This window comes from Megascapheus bottae, chromosome 27 (assembly GCF_031878675.1).
Source record: "Megascapheus bottae isolate mThoBot1 chromosome 27, mThoBot2.hap1, whole genome shotgun sequence".
NCBI lineage: Eukaryota > Metazoa > Chordata > Mammalia > Rodentia > Geomyidae > Megascapheus > Megascapheus bottae.
Window position 1 is genome coordinate 8,005,611 of NC_143535.1, and position 15,823 is coordinate 8,021,433.

Below are 15,823 nucleotides of genomic sequence, written 5' to 3' on the forward strand. Positions count from 1 at the left end.
AAAGGCAAGGCAGCTTGGCCTTACAGACAAACCCACTTGAACTGGGTTGCTCTGCTCTAGTTTCTCAAGCCACACAGGGGGTCCTGGCCCCTCAATGCATGGCATGCTGAAGGAAGAGAGTTTCTTCCTGGGTGACTCCCAGTTTGGTTTTCCTCTAGTGGCAGAAAGCAAGCTGGAAGAAAAGAAGGCTGACCACCACTGGAAATGGGCAGAAAGTGAATGGACCAGCCAAGGACTCTCGTGACCCAAACAATCCGAGGCTACAGATCTCAAGAAGCCATATTTGGGTCCTCCCATCATCAATGTGACGACCACCTTGTTCTTGCTCCTTGCAGGAATGGGGAACTTTCTATTTATCTTGGTTTCCTTGGTTCTCTGACTTTAAGAACACTGCAACCATAGCCAAGCTACAGAAACAGGCCAGATGCCCTACAACAGATGAATGGAGAAAGGAAAGGTGGTGGAGATACACATAAAAATATATTATTTGGCCATAAAGAAGAATGGGTGTGCAGGCAAATGGATGGATGCGGAAGCCAGCATATTAAATGAAGTAAGCCAGGCTCAGAAGGATAAAGGTCATTATGTTTTTCTCTCATATAGGAATGTTAGGCTTAACATATAAACACACATCTAAGCACATAAAGGATCCTATGTGCATATGTATATATTATGATCAATTTGACAAAAGTATGGTGTATGCATGTGCAAGTGATACCATGGTAAACCCCTTTGAACAGTTAACATGTAATATTAGCACGCCAGGAGTGGTGAATCACACCCATAATATCATAGCTACTCAGAAGTCTGAGATCTGAGACTTGCAGTTCAAATCCAGCTGGAGCAGACAAGCCTGTGAGACTCTTAGCTCCAATTAACAAGCAAAAAGCCAGAAGTGGTAGTGGTAGTTGTGAATCCAAGTGTAAAGCAGCAGGCATGAGTGAAAGTTGATCAAGAACACAAAGCCCTGAGCTCAAGCCCGAGTGACGACACATACACACACACACACACACACACACACACACACACACACACACACACACACACACAAAGGATTACTTGTATTTTTGTCTAGGGTAGGAGTACTAGTCAGAGAGAGCAGACGAACATGGAGGATAAATACGTAAGTCGATGCATTGACATGAAACCCCCTTTGTACACTAGTTGATGCTAAGCTAATTAAAAAAAAAAAAACTCCACTTATCAAAATCCCTACCCCCAAGCCATGAAGTTCAAGGCTAAGTGAGAAAGACAGAGACAGAGAGAGAGAGAGAGAGAGAGAGAGAGAGAGAGAGAGAGAGAGAGAGAGAGAGAGAGAGAGAGAAAGAGAAAGAAAGAAAGAAAATGAAGGAACCAGGTCAACCCTAGGATCTTTGCCGTCCAATCAGAGAAAGAGGAACCATAATCCATAGTCCAGCCCAGTCAATTGAAAAGCCGCCAGAGAGGGCCTGAGAGAAATGTCACTCCCTTCTCAGTTTTTTAATGGCTGTCCCTTCAGGGAAAATGCCAATCGGTTGTTTCTTAAGGCCTTTCCCAATCCTTCCTAAGTCATGGGCATGGCCTGTGGATTAGTCCCATCTGTACAGCCCAGGCCCTGGGCGTCTGGGCTGCCCTTTCCAGTCCCTTTCAGAATGTCATGCTCACCGTCTATTCAAGGTCTATGGCCTGTGAACTTGTATACCTGTTGATGCTGGGCATTCATGCGCTTTCACCATGACTTTCTAGTTAGGCTGGACTCTCTTGATCGACTCTAGCTCCTTGAGGTCACGGATGGGGTGGATTCTTCACTGTTAAATGCAAAGCACCCAACATGGCACATCCCTAAGGTTTCTTAAACACCCACAGACACTCACTTCCCCCAGAATAAAACCAGGCTAACAGAATGTCCAAAGCGCTCCTGATACAAGCAGTTCTATATGCTCACTAATAATCCACGATTACGTGTAACCTAGCTGCGGGGAAATGCCGCCCTGCCTTACATGGATGGGAAGTCACACACTGGCCCACTTCAGAATCAAGGAGTCACAGCCAGAGCCTGGGCTTTCTACAGGGACTCCTCTGCACTAGTAATCATTGCAAAGAGACAGAACTCATCCTTATATACTTTAGGGTCCAATCCTCAGGTTAGGCATAGACACCTTACAGCAGAGATGGTGAGGGTGCAGCCCGTTCTACTGCCCCCTCTACATTCAAGTCTCTCCTCCTGCAGGGCTGGCTTTGTAAAGCCTTGGCTGAAAGTTGTCTATTCCCAATAATCATATCTTCTGACCCTAGAAAAATGCCTCGGAGAATGCAGAGCTAGGCCACACTATCTCGTTAGTTAATGAGTTAGGTTATTGTTGGTTAATTTAAACTTATTGTTATCATCAGGTATAGCTTATAAACACTTGATTAGTTAACGCATTCAAAGCGAAATAAAAACTTCAATTAAACTGAACACTCACTCCTACCATTTAGAGTTCTTTTAAAAAAAGACAAAGTAAGACAGAGAGAGAGAGAGAGAGAGAGAGAGAGACAGACAGACAGACAGACAGACAGAGAGACAGAGACAGAGACAGAGAGAGACAGAGAGACAGACACAGACACAGACAGACACACACACACACACACACACACAGAGAAAGGGTGCTCTGTTTCTCAGAAGGGCTTCCTACAGGGCAAACTTCTAATTAAACAAATTGTCAATTTCAACACAATGAAAACTGATTTAGGAGTGTAAATTTAGTATTCTAGTCACTGGGAATAAGACCTCATCTGCCTGGCCAGATCTCCTAGAGGCTGATTGCATCTGATAGGGAAATGAGGAAGAGGAAGAGAAAGAGGGGGAGAGGGGACAGGGAGAGAAGGGAGCAAAGATGTAGAGGACAGACAGCCAAAGCTTCTTCCTCCTCATAAAATAAAACATAACATCTTGGAGGAATTCAGGACGACCTCTTCTCCAGTCTGAGAGAAACTTCTTTTCCTTGCCTCCTCCTTCACCCCACCCCTACTAGATTAGAAAAAAAAATTAATCTTCTACGATGACAAGCATGGCTCAGCACTCACTGTACATACTGTACCCACAAGTCTGGCTTGCAGCCAGGCCTGGCCCAGAGCCAGGACTACAATAACAAACACAGGCAGTACTTGCCAAGAGGGGGTAGGGCAGCCAGCACAGAATGAGCTAGAGGAGGGAGCCAGGCAGCTCCAGAGACAGCGGCAAACAGCAAAGATATGGCTATGCAGGGCAGTGGCAGCGTTCAGGGACAAGCAGGACTCTAGTACAGATACCAGCCCTACTTCTCTGTAGGCTGCTATTTAAAAAATAAAATAAAACATAGTCCAGTGCTGGTAGCTCATTCTTGTAAGTCTAGCTACTTAGGAGGCTGAGATCTGAGGATTGTGGTTCAAAGCTAGCCTGGGCAGGAAAGCCCATGAGACTAGAATTAAATAGAAAAAAAGCCAGAAGTGGATGTATGGCTCAGGTGGTAGAATGCCAGCCTTGAATGAAAAAGCTGAGGGACAGTGTGCAGGTACGGAGTTCTAGTCCCAGTACCAGCACAAGAAAATATAATCTATTTCTTCCAAGCCTTCCTCTACTGCTCCAAACTTTTAATTTTCTGTGCAATGGATCTGTGCTATCCATCTTTCCAGTCCCTTCTCCCTGACTGCTCCTTGCAGGCAACCTTCAAAACAGAGAGCAAGGAAATCTGTGTATCTCAGTGAAAATGCCTTTTAGAGCAACAGACTTCGGTGGTCAGGCACCCGGGGCTCTAAATAGAATGTCACTCTTCAAGAACACCTGGCACTAGCAGCTGAGACCTCAGACCCCAACTCCCAAAAGGATCAGGCTCTACAGGAGCCACAAGGGTGGCCTATGTTTTCCAGGGTGCAATCAGGAAGGGGAAGGCCCAGTAACTCTGAATGTGCACCATGTGATTTTCCAAGACATCTTTGCATGGGGGTGAGAGAGAGGTAAAAGAGTGCAACGGAGAGAACTCATCAATGAAGATAAGAAGTCGCAGACTCCTTAAGCTATGGGCCATGTATATGGGGTAAATGAACTAACCCACTTCCATGACTCATCACCTGTCCCCAGCTCCACATCTCCCTTCACAAGGGCATTGGGAAGCAATTCTCAGTGCAAGAGATCACCACAAGTGGCTGATAAGACAAGCAAGAAATGAGCAAGCTAGGACCCAAATCTCAAAGCCTTACAGGGATCCTGCTGAAACCAGGGGACCTGGAGGAAGTACCTGAGGCAGGCCCAATGACAACTTCTCCAGAGAGCCGCCACCAGTCCGGTCCACAGAGGGGTGTGCAGTCATTAGCTTGTCTGAACTGGAGACACAGACCTCACCGAAAGTATGAAATCAGCTCTCGGCCACACCCAACACTGAAGCCATGAGATTCACCACACGGACACAGTGATTGCTTCACCATCTGCTCCTACTACCTGGAAGAGGGGGTACCATAATGGGCCAGGGGGCTCCTGGAGGAGCCCCTCTGAAGTCTCAAGGACTTGTTTACTCATTTGACAAGTATCCACTGACTCCAGTAACAGGCCTGGCGATAGGGCAGACACACTGGGGACTGACCATGCTCCAGAAGCTTGCAGTCTATTCAAGGGGCGAGGAGGGAAAGCAACATGCCAGGCACAGTGCTAAGCATGCAGTATGAGCCTTATGATTTCTCAAGCAGGGTTAAAGACTTACTTTACAGCCAGGCACCAGTGGCTCATACTTATAATCCTAGCTACTCAGGAAGGCTGAGATCTGAGGATCATAGTTCAAAGCCAGCCTAGGTAGGAAAGTCTATGAAAATTCTTATCTCCAATTAACCAGTAAAAAAAAAAAACAGGAGTAGAGTTGTGGCTCAAGTAGTGGAACACCAGCCTTGAGCAAATAAGCTAAGAAACAGCACCCACATCTTAAGTTACCTGAACACACACACACACACACACACACACACACACACACACACACACTTTACAGATGAGGATGCTAAAACTCAAAGCCTATGGTCACATCATGAGGGGGTAGGTACCCAAGTTCAGGATTCCATTATACCCTCCTTCTCAAGTAGAGATAAATAACCATAACACACCAAAGAAAGGATGTGCTCAAAGACAGGTCTATATAAAGAAAGAGGGACAATCCCGAAGAAGGCACCATTGTTTCTTGCTGAAGGTAGGGGCATGGTTGCAGATACCATAGTGGAAAGAATCTTAGAAAGATGGAGTAGAGTTCTCCCAGGCAGACAGAAAGAGGTAAATAAAGCCATAAGGCCCAGAACACAAGGACCCTATGAAGCCACGTGAGCTCTGCAGCCAGACCACAGCCAACGGAAGCAAAGCCACTGGTGAGCATTCCTAGGATGGTAACACAATGAGCTGGAGAACAGGAGGCAGACAGCCCAGCAGGCAGTATGCCTCTGCAGTCAAGTGCAGTCAAGGCATGCCCCAAGGTGACTACTTCAGAAGCAGGGGAAAGGGAGAGGGTACAAGCCTAAGCCACTGTTACCCAGGAACTGTCCAGTACAGGTTCAGGACTTGCTACAGATGTCTTTGTCACCTAATTCTTTTCTTTAAAAACAGTTATGAGTTAGCAACACCTGCACTGTATATACCGGCATTTCTAATGCGTGTACAGAAACTGTGGCTTCACAAGACAAATCTGGCCACTGTGAGTACAGCGTGCAAAAGACACAAATAGGATTTGAACCTTCATCTGCTCACCAAGCCCTCTCTCCATTCATAAATACTTCATTGACTTGAGGGACAGTTCCTGGGGGGGGAGGGAGGAAGGTTCAAGGTTGTAAAGGCAAGGTTCTAAGCAGGACAGACGAGAGACCCCTGAGGGAAGTGTCAGCAGGCAACACCTCAGCCTTGAAACCTCAATGTCCAACCTGGCAAGCACACCCAGGCAGGCGGGATGTTGGGGCGTCTCCCCTTCTCCATGCCTCACAGGACAAAGCTGCTTTGCCCAAACATGAACAAAATTACCAGCAGCCACATAGTCGACCCCACTAGAATTGGATAAAATTAACTTGCAAAAGACAGCACGCTGTAACTAGCTTTGTGTTCCAACCTTTCTATATCTATTTAATTAAAGGCTCCTGTATAATGTGAACCCAATAGTCAGATTCATTAGACAGAGAGAACCTAATTCAACAACTGTTTTGCTAATGAAACTGCAGTCTACTTTGGAAGGTAGATCACATGGGGCATGGGTGCCAGCAATGCCCTGGAAACTCCTGGAGATCAGGACAAGCCGTTTTGTTGGACAGGCACGCAATCCGGATGGCTTCTCTACTCCAGGAGCCTGGATGAAAAGCTTTTGAAGGACAAGGTGGACTAAGAGCTTGGCTGGCAGGGAGGACGTCTGAGTCACAGCAGGCTCTGTGCTGAGGGGGGGAGTGTGAAGGTGAGAGGAGGTATCTGCCCAGGCCTGAATGGGCTGGTGAAGACATCTTTGCCTACCTGAATGAGCCAGTAAGTGCATTCTCAGTCGCAAACTATCCAGGAACCGCTTTCCACAGAGCTCGCATCCGTACGTCTTCATCCCGCTGTGCAGCTTCCTGTAGGGGAAAGGAAAGGACAGGTTGCTGCTGCTCTGGCTGGACAGAAGACAGACCCACCCCAGTTGGGTGAACGGAAGGGTATGGAAGTCTTGGCACTGATGAAGCCTCATCCTGAATCCTGACACCTTCCATGGGCCCCTTGGCGACTGCATCCATTCTTTAATTTTTTTAAAAAATTATTGTTAACGTTATAAGAAAGGTGATGTACAGAGGAAGTTACGTAAGTCAGGTGGCTGCATTCATCTTTAGGCTTGTTCAGGGAAAGAAGAAGTCTAAAACACTTCCTACTGCTTCGTTCACTGGCATGCAAGGGGGGGGGAGAAGAAACAGCATGCAGGACAGTCACATGGAGAAAACACTGTCAAACCAATGCAGGTCACAAATGGAGGTCCTTTAGCCTCTGCTTACTTCACCATGCTGCAACTACCCATACTTGGCTCTCCACCACCTTACACTTACAGAGGCCGTACATCTGTTCTATCTGTCCACTCTGCTCCCCTGCCCTTCACAGTGACTGGCCCTGAAGAAACACAGGAAAGAGGAATTCTCTTTATGGACACAACCCATCCATCTCTCTGGGAGCCCAGATGTTCTCAGGATGGCAGTAGCCCCCAGCACACACATTTTTCCCCAAAGGTCCAGCTTCAGAGTGTCTTCTATCTCTGCCTCCCCAAACCCACCCCACCTCCAACAGTCAGCAGGGTTTTAAGAAAACAGAAAACATCATTCTGTAACCTAAGGTGTTTGCAACGGTCATGTTATCTTACTTTATGTTTTCTTATTTTGTGGTTGCTACGCTTTTGTGAGACAGGCTGGGCTGACAACAACTGGTCCCACACCCAGCCTGCGACAGGGAGTCCTCCCATCCCAACTCCCCTCTGTGACCTTTCCCACCAATCCACTTGCTCAGTTCTGAGCCAGCTGTGGGGCCCACAAGATGTAAGTAACTGTGCAGGCCAAGAAACAGAAAGCTGAGCTCTGGGGAAAGGCTCTGAGCTGCAGGCTGGCCTCAAACCCTGACTTTCCTTCCACCCACAGTTCCATTCTCAGGCCTGTAATGCCACTGCTGGGAGACAGGATCCAGGACCCTGGACCTCTGCTCCAGTCTTTGGGCCTTCACTGACTCCTAAGGATTCAGGGAAAGCAATGGCAGCCAGAGACAGGATCTGCAGACGGTGGAGCAAGCAAGAGTATACAGGGTTCTCTGAGCACCCACAATCTACTGAAATCCTATGTTAGGATTGCAGGAAAAGGCCAAAGAGCTGGTGCTTATACCAGAAAAACAAAACAACCTGCAGATAGAACAAGAGGATTGGGCCCTGCACCTGAAAATGCCCAGATCCTGTCAAAGAACCTAAGCTACCCACCGCTATCAACTTCCCAGAATAAGAATGGTACAGCTGCTGAAAATGTGTGGTGTCCCAGCCGAGCCTCCTCAGGGCTGCTGGTGGGTCCTCAAGAACTAGAGGACAGCACACTTAGCCAACAACGTGTGCAAGCTTCCAGCAGGGACCTCGTACAGCTCTCTTGACAAAACAACTTCTCAGTCACACTGTTGTCTTTGTTGCCTTCACGTTTTCCCCCGTTGCCAAAAACAAATGATTTCTCAATCACACACACATACACATTTCCCGTCCCCCCACTTCTTTCTCATCCATTGTAGGACACCCCACCGCCCTCTTATCTCATCCTTGGCCGTGGCTGAACTATTTCCAAATTGAGAAATAGTAACAGTACAGAACATTTCAACTGACCCTTCTTAACTCTTAAAAATATTTCACAATGGGACATGTCCTCATGTTTGGGACACACTTACATTTTGAACTATGTTTCCAGGTATGAACTCAAGCATACATCGGAGCACACACACACAGACACACATGGCAGGGCTGCATTCCTGTTCTGTGCCAGGGCATGATACAGGGTTTGCTATAGAGTAGCAAAGGCCCCATTTGTGAATGCTTCTGCAAGGTCAGCTCCTTCCTCACACACAGTCATGGTGAATCTGGTGGGTAGGGGACACAGGGGTTCTCGTTTATTTTCAACCTTTTTTTCCCCCTTGAGGGATTTGTTAGTTTCTAGGAGTCCCCATCTCTCAAGGTAGAGTAGACACTGTCAGGAGAAGCAGGGAGACAGATATCCATTTGGATTATTTTCATTTATTTTTTCCCAATAAATACTCTGGTATGAGCTATTTTCACAGGCGGGGAGTCACCCTCAGGCTGAACCCCCATCTTGGTCTCCCATCTCTCCTCTCTCAGTGTCCAGATAAAAACCTCTTACCCTGAAGAAGGCATTTGGGAGGGTTGGTGGTGTGGCTCAGCAGTAGTGTAGTTGTCTCTTATGCAACGTTCAATCCCCAGTACCACCCAAAACAAAAAACCCCAAAATACTCTTGGGGCATGCCAGCGCTTTTTTTTCTCATAGATGTGAATGTTTTGTTTTGGGTGGTACTGGGAATGGAACCCAGGGCCTCTTACATGAGAGGCAAGGACTCTACCAATGTTTTTTTTTGTTTGTTTGTTTTTGTTTTGGGGGGGGTTGGCCCTAGATGAGAATGAAGCGTTTGGTGACCCCTAGAAGTGACCAGCGAAGTCGGCTCAGTGCAAGAGGGCAGGATTGCTTCCTATAAAAGAAAGCAGAGAGTAACTCCCAGAGAGCAGCAGAAGTTATGAATTCTCAACCTCACTTGGCCACCATCTTTTTTACAAATGACCTTGAACAAGCCATGCTATCATAATCGTCCCATTTTCCCCCCCAAACTTGTGAATGGATGTAGAGGGTTTGGTGAGTGGAGATAAAGTTTCCTATTCAAGAGTCTTGTCCATATCCTTTTTCCCTAGCCTCGAAGGAGAGTTCTCAAAGGACACTAGTTTCTCTCTAAGCCATGCTCCATGTTCACTGTGATAAACTCCGACACTCAAGCAGCCAGGCGAGGATGAACCAAGCAAAACCCTACACCTATCACAGCAATGGATTCATCTCAAAACCTTCTAGTCCAGATGACTTGCACTTTCTCCTTTACTTACTGCTTGGTCTCAGAACCATGTTGCTGCTCTCTTCAGATACTGATGTGTCCTGTCTTGTCTAATCCTCCGGGGTAAGGACACTGCCCTGAAACTGACCCACTAACTCATTGGCCCAGCTCAGGTTTGCTCCTGTTTATTCACACAGCAAGGAAGAAAGAGTGTGGAGGAGTGGAGGCTTATCCTACTTCAAAGAAAAAAGCAGTGGTTCACACCTAGCTACTCAGGAGCCTCAGATCTGAGGATCATGGTTCAAAGCCAGCCCAGGCAGGAAAGGCTGTGAGACTTATCTCCAATCAACCATGAGAAAACCAGTAGGGGAGCTGTGGCTCAAAGTGACAGAGTGCTAGCCTTGAGCAAAAGAGCTCTGGGACAGTGTCCAGGCCCTGAGTTCAAGCCTTACAACCAACAACAAAAATGGAAGAAGTAAGTGGACCTGGCTACCAGAAAACTGTATGACACTGTTTGTAGAAGAGCCAATATGGAATCTGAATTCCAATTGCTCTGGAGCCCAATAATTTTATATAAAGCCATGGACACTGCCCTTCAGACCACAACCTTGCAAAAACACTACCAGCACCACCACCACACTATGCAAAGATCCAGATCCAAATGGGAGTTCTCTTTGCCTCTCTCTCCTTACTCCACTCAATCTGGTTCTGTCTTGTTGAAAGGTTTAACTGCGTGGTCATCTGAGGTCCTCAGCTTCCCCGGTGATTTGGGGAAGGAGAGCACGTGGGGAGAGTCACACTTTTCCTGCACACTGTCTTCACAGATGATGAAGCCACATTTCTGGCCTCTGTTTTAAATATAATGGGATTCTGGCACAGCCTCAACACCCCACCCAATACTTAGTGAAGAATCCATTTCCCCTGTATGGTTCAAGACCCCACTATTTAATTCTTGGGGTATGTGGTCACTCTTTGTGATGAACCATCTCAGATAACAGCTGGCCCCCTAGGTAACCATATCTTGCATATACCAGAAGCCTATTCCTGTGTGTCTAAGAAAAAAACCAAAACCCTAAAAAACTAGGTTTGAATCTATAGTCTCAAGAAAGTTGAAGCATTATGAGGAATTACAGCTAAGCAAATTGGAACTTTTTTTTTTTTTTTTTTTTTGCCAGTCCTGGGCTTGAGCTCAGGGCCTGAGCACTGTCCTTGGACTTTCCTCAAGGCTACAGCTCTACCACTTGAGCCTCAGCACCACTTCTGGCTTTTTTCTATGTATGTGGTACCGAGGAATTGAACCCAGGTCTTCATGCATGCTAGGCAAGCACTTTAACCACTAGGCCAAACTCCCGGTCCCAGCAAATTGGAACTTTTTAACAAGGAACCTCCGAAAGATTCATTTCTCCTCAGCAAATCTCACCCATGCAGCTCTCATTTGTAAGACCAAGGTAGGCAAGAACATACTTTCATTCTCTGAACCATTTCTGTGCTGCTGTGATTCTGAAAAATCCATCCACAGTCTGTCTAGATTAGACTGCAAACTCCTCAGTGGCAGAAGCCATGGCTAAACTTTTTCTTCAGAAGACCTAGTTTAAAGAGGGATTATTTCAACACCGCTGAAGAAAATCCTCGAAGTAAAGTGGAATCTAGTACAGTGGTCCTTCCAACAGCTTCACAGGCAGCCTGCAATCCAGAATCAGAACCTGCCTGGAGGCTCTGGAAGTCCACAGAAGAAACACCTAACCATAGCAAGATGAAGGCTGCACTTTAGACCACCCACACAACTTCAGCATGAGTCTTCACCAAGTCAGCCCACCTTGGATAACTAGCAGCATGAGTGACAGCAAGGAGACCCACACCAACTTCCACCCTCCCTCGTTTCAGTGTCCAGGGACAGCTCGTTAAGGGTGTACTCTAGGTGTTGTCTCTGAAGGAGAAGACCAGTCACCTTCCATCCTACCCAGCCAAGGACCAAGGACATGAAAACCAGAAAAAGGGCTCATGGCACCAACAAGTTCCAAGAAGAAAAGGCCAGCAGCAGTGGCTGGCAGAGAAGAGTGGAGGAGTGGTTCAAAGTCCAGCAGTATCACCTTTCTTTTCAAGTTCTTCTGCCTAAACAGCTAAGTCAGGGCAGACACAAGCAGGAAAGGTGCAGAGGAAGAACTCGCAGTTCTAACGATAGTTCAAGTAACTTAAGAGAAGGATCCAGAGCCCAAGTAACTTAAGTGAAGGACCCATTTGAGGCTGCTGTCCTTCATTCTCCTACTGGGAAGCTGAACTTGCCTGACCTGTGAGTTTTGCAGGGGAACTAGGAATTGTAATCAGGAAGAGCTAGTAGAAGGGAACTCTACAGCTGGACCAGGGATAACCTTTTCTTGTTCTCAGTTCATCTCCTTATCCCTGATCTCACATTGTTACACACATAAAAGCCTCTCCAGTGCTTACTCTTTCCCTTCTGATACCACAACCTCCATACAATGACTCAGTGCTCCCTAAGGGAGACACAGAACAGCAAAGGAGAAGACACCGAGACTAGATGGGTGAGATGTGAAAGGAGGTCTAAATGACTGTTCTCTCAAAAAGTCTGCTCCCTTCTCCAAGATTCTCCACTTATTATGGGAACCCAGTCATTATGCAAGCCTCTTGGGTCTCTCAAGAGTGGGCTTACTGATATGTCAGAGGCCTCAGACATGCTGCCATATTCCCTTCTCTTTAGGGAAGGAGCTCGGCCAGGTCCCCCAGCCTCCCCAAGCTCAGGGGATAAAGATGCACCTGGCTGTGCTCACCTTTCTAAGAACTGAAAGAGCCTGGAAGAGCTGTTGTACATCAGTCTTGTGGTTTATCTTCCTTTTCTAAAAGTCGTAACTTCAGTGTCCATTGACCTTTAGTTCAAAGGACAGGAGAAAAGTCAACTAGGCCAGTGGCATCTTGCGCTCTTATTTTTAAGAGATGAGTGGAAGTGATGACGCTGTCAGGAATTTCTCTCCCAGAACATCTTCCAAGAGAGAGCAGCCCAATCTCCAGCACTGTATTTTATAAATGGCCTGGGTCTTGTTAGATAATCCAGACTGGCCCCAAACTCTTGATTCTTCTGTCCCTGCCTTCTGAGTACTGGGATTACAGGCATTTAGCATCACACCCAGACGTCTATATATCCCTTTGTGGGGAAGAAATATTCCAAAGAGCTAGCTCTACTTGAAGCTTCATCCTATACCAAAGCAGACTATTCATAGGGCCTCTGGGACTCACTAAAGAGTGCCTGCTACCTTTTATATTAAGATTATCCAAAAAGACTTTCTCTTAATGTCATCAACAGTGTCATATTCCAGGCTGGGCAGGTCATTGGCCACACCCAGTGTCATTCTCCTTCTGTATGTGATTTAAGACCAAGCCATTTGTAAATTCCTCCACTCTACAAGCTCTTTAGGTCTGAAACCAACAGTGCCTTCAATGTCAGCACATGGGTAGCAGAGCAGATGGAGGAGGACCTATTCCAAGGAAGGGACTCACCCCAGACCATTGAAATGCAACCTGGCTGCTGCCTAGAGTTGGAGAAGTGTTCTAATCTCAGCAGGGGAATGGGTCGCTTTCATTTTCTTAAGATGTGAGAGAAATTATCCTCTTTTCCCCCCCTAACTGCTGAGATTAGACAGTCATTTGACAAGCTGTGAATGCTTAGCTGGTATTACCACAAATTATCCTTCTAGCGATAGAGTTCGTTGCTCCCTGACTAGTCAATATTAATAAACATTACCGAATGCTTTTACAACACAATTTATTTTTTAATACAGCTCTTTATGTATGCCATAAAGTAAATATACCAATAAAAGCCAAGGATTTCAAAGAGCAGTTAAAATAAAAAAACAACGGAGTGCTAGTTAACACCTTGTGTGCTGCAGGTTTGGGGGGATATAAACCCTCAGTTACAGAACTGGTGGACATTTGGTGGTTTTGGTAAAAAAAAAATACCAAAGAATCATCAAATTAAAAAAAATGATAGCTAGGGGCGAAGTGGCATATGCCTATAATCTTGGCTACTTAGAAGGCTGAAAGCTGAAGGATTGAAGTTTGAAGCCAGCCTGAGCAAAAAGAAAATCCACGAGTTTCCATCTTAAATGAACCAACAAAGAGACAAGTTAGAGCTTTGGTTCAAGTTGCAGGGCACCAGCCAACTACGGGCAAACAAGCCAAACAAAAGCATAAGGTCCTGAATTTAAGTTCTCTGTCTCTGTCTCTCTCTCTCCCTTCCTCCATCCATCCTTTTTATCTCCCCTTTCCTTGCCTCTCTACCTTACTCCATTCCTTTCTCTCCTCTTTCCCTCTCCTCCACCTTACAAAGAAACACACACACACACACACACACACACACACACACACACACATCTATATACCAGGCTGGAGGCTGGAAAGCTGATCTTTTTCACACTGGTTGTCTGTGACTACCATTTTCTACCTTCTCTAATGTTCACATTACATGTTTGCAACAATGCAAAAACTGAGCCAGATCTTATCTATCTTGGGTTCTTTCCCCTCAGTTTTACAACACAGTAAGGCTGAGGGGCTGAGGCAGGGTCTAGGTAAGGTGGCTTTTGTTTCTGTCATGTAGAGTTCACATACCACATTCGTCTTCTCAGTCTACGTGCACTCTAGGAGCTCGGTGCATTTTGTTAAGTGACTGAACAAAGAAACAAGAATGAAACTTTGAAGAGAAAAATGTAGAGGCTGTAGAGGTTTTTAAAAAACCTTTCTCTTTCTGTTTCTCAGCACATTACACCTGTCTTAGCAAAAGAATGTTTCTGCCTCTTGTCCCAAAGAGAAGCCTTTTTCAGGGTTCTCAGGAAGAAAACCATACATTTGCTTTGGTCTGGGACCAAGGCCAAAGCTCTGGAGTGGACAGAAGGGTTCAAGGCACAATCCTGAGTTCTGAGAACAGGAGGAAGGACAGTGGCGCCCCTGTAGCCATAACTACTGCAGGTAAAGTACCTTCTAACCAGTCATTCCCCAGTGTTAAAACACAATGCAGGAATGACAAAGGCCCCAGGCAAGCTCCATGCACAAGTGCCCAAGGATGGAGCTTCATGGCTGAGCGGCAAGAGGCCTTTTGGCTGTTATGCAACGGTCCATTGTTTTAAAATACTGAGTTCTCCCAAGTCTTTTCTTTGAAATATCTCCATCAACAAATTTCACCAAGAACAAAAGTTTTTCATTTGGGCCCTAGTCTATGGGATGATCTTATCACACACAATCTCATACAGTCTCTTTCAACAAGGTCTTAGCATGCTTATCTACGAAGTTCCTGGTAGCCAAATATGATTGAAATGTTCTATTTATGCTCACTGGATTAAGGAGATGTTACAAACTACACAAAACCCCGGCAGATGTAAGCAAGGTATTACAGCCGGGGCAGTTAAGATCTCAAGGGAAGGGATCAATACACACTTTTGCAGTTTTCTTTTCTTTCTCTTAAAGAAAACAGAACAGTTGTGCTTTTAGAAAAAGGGAAGAGGAAAAAGAGTAACATGACTGAAGATTTATAGCTTCTCTGAGCTTTTTTTTTCCCCCACCAAACCCCAAAACAGCAGCATGATGCATGATTTGATGATGTCAGCCTTAAGGAAATAAAAATAAATCCAAAATATTCTCTGTAGATCCTCACAGGCCCTATAAGGGAATCAAACTGTGGCCAGAGATATGCAGAATTTTCTTTTCTTTTCTTTTCTTTTTTTCCCTCTCTCCCATACAAGGTTTTAACTGGCACAGACATCCAATTTCTGGGAAAACAGCTTTCAATAAAGCTAGATTTTCTGTTATCTCTCTGTTTTGCCTGAGTATATAGAAGAAACAACTTTGTCTCCTGGTTATTAAGATTCATATACATACATTTGTATTTTAGCAAGGAAGCTAAGACATTACCTTCCAATCCTACAGAACAGCCACTGAAATTCAGAGATGGTTGGAAAAGACCATTTAAAGGCCTTAAGAATGTTCCTCTGGAATTAAACCATTCTGTATAAATGTATATTGCCTCATTCTTTCTGCTTTAGTACGCTGAAAATTAAATTACTTTTATATGAGGATTATGAGCGTGCAAGTTAACACTCCCAACATCAATTATGACTCGGTGAGAAGAGCTGGGCAGATTTACCTGTATGGATTGCCAAATTACATTGGGGAAATTATTGTCATTTTAATGAAGAAAATCTAAAGAGATATTTGCTGCTTCTTTTTGATGTTGTGGTTCCTTTTTTCCACTATACATATATGTGTGTATGGATTTTTTTCTTT

At 45.6% G+C, this 15,823-nt stretch overlaps 1 protein-coding gene across 1 annotated transcript in view; it reads right to left on the minus strand.

Annotated features, from left to right (window-relative positions):
• Positions 1-15,823, minus strand: part of Zbtb16 (zinc finger and BTB domain containing 16) — a 165,306-nt gene that overhangs the window by 71,249 nt on the left and 78,234 nt on the right. Inside the window, exon 3 of the mRNA XM_090319486.1 lies at positions 6,461-6,558. Coding sequence (XP_090175612.1) covers positions 6,461-6,558 — 98 coding nt within the window. The remainder of the gene's footprint in view (positions 1-6,460; positions 6,559-15,823) is intronic.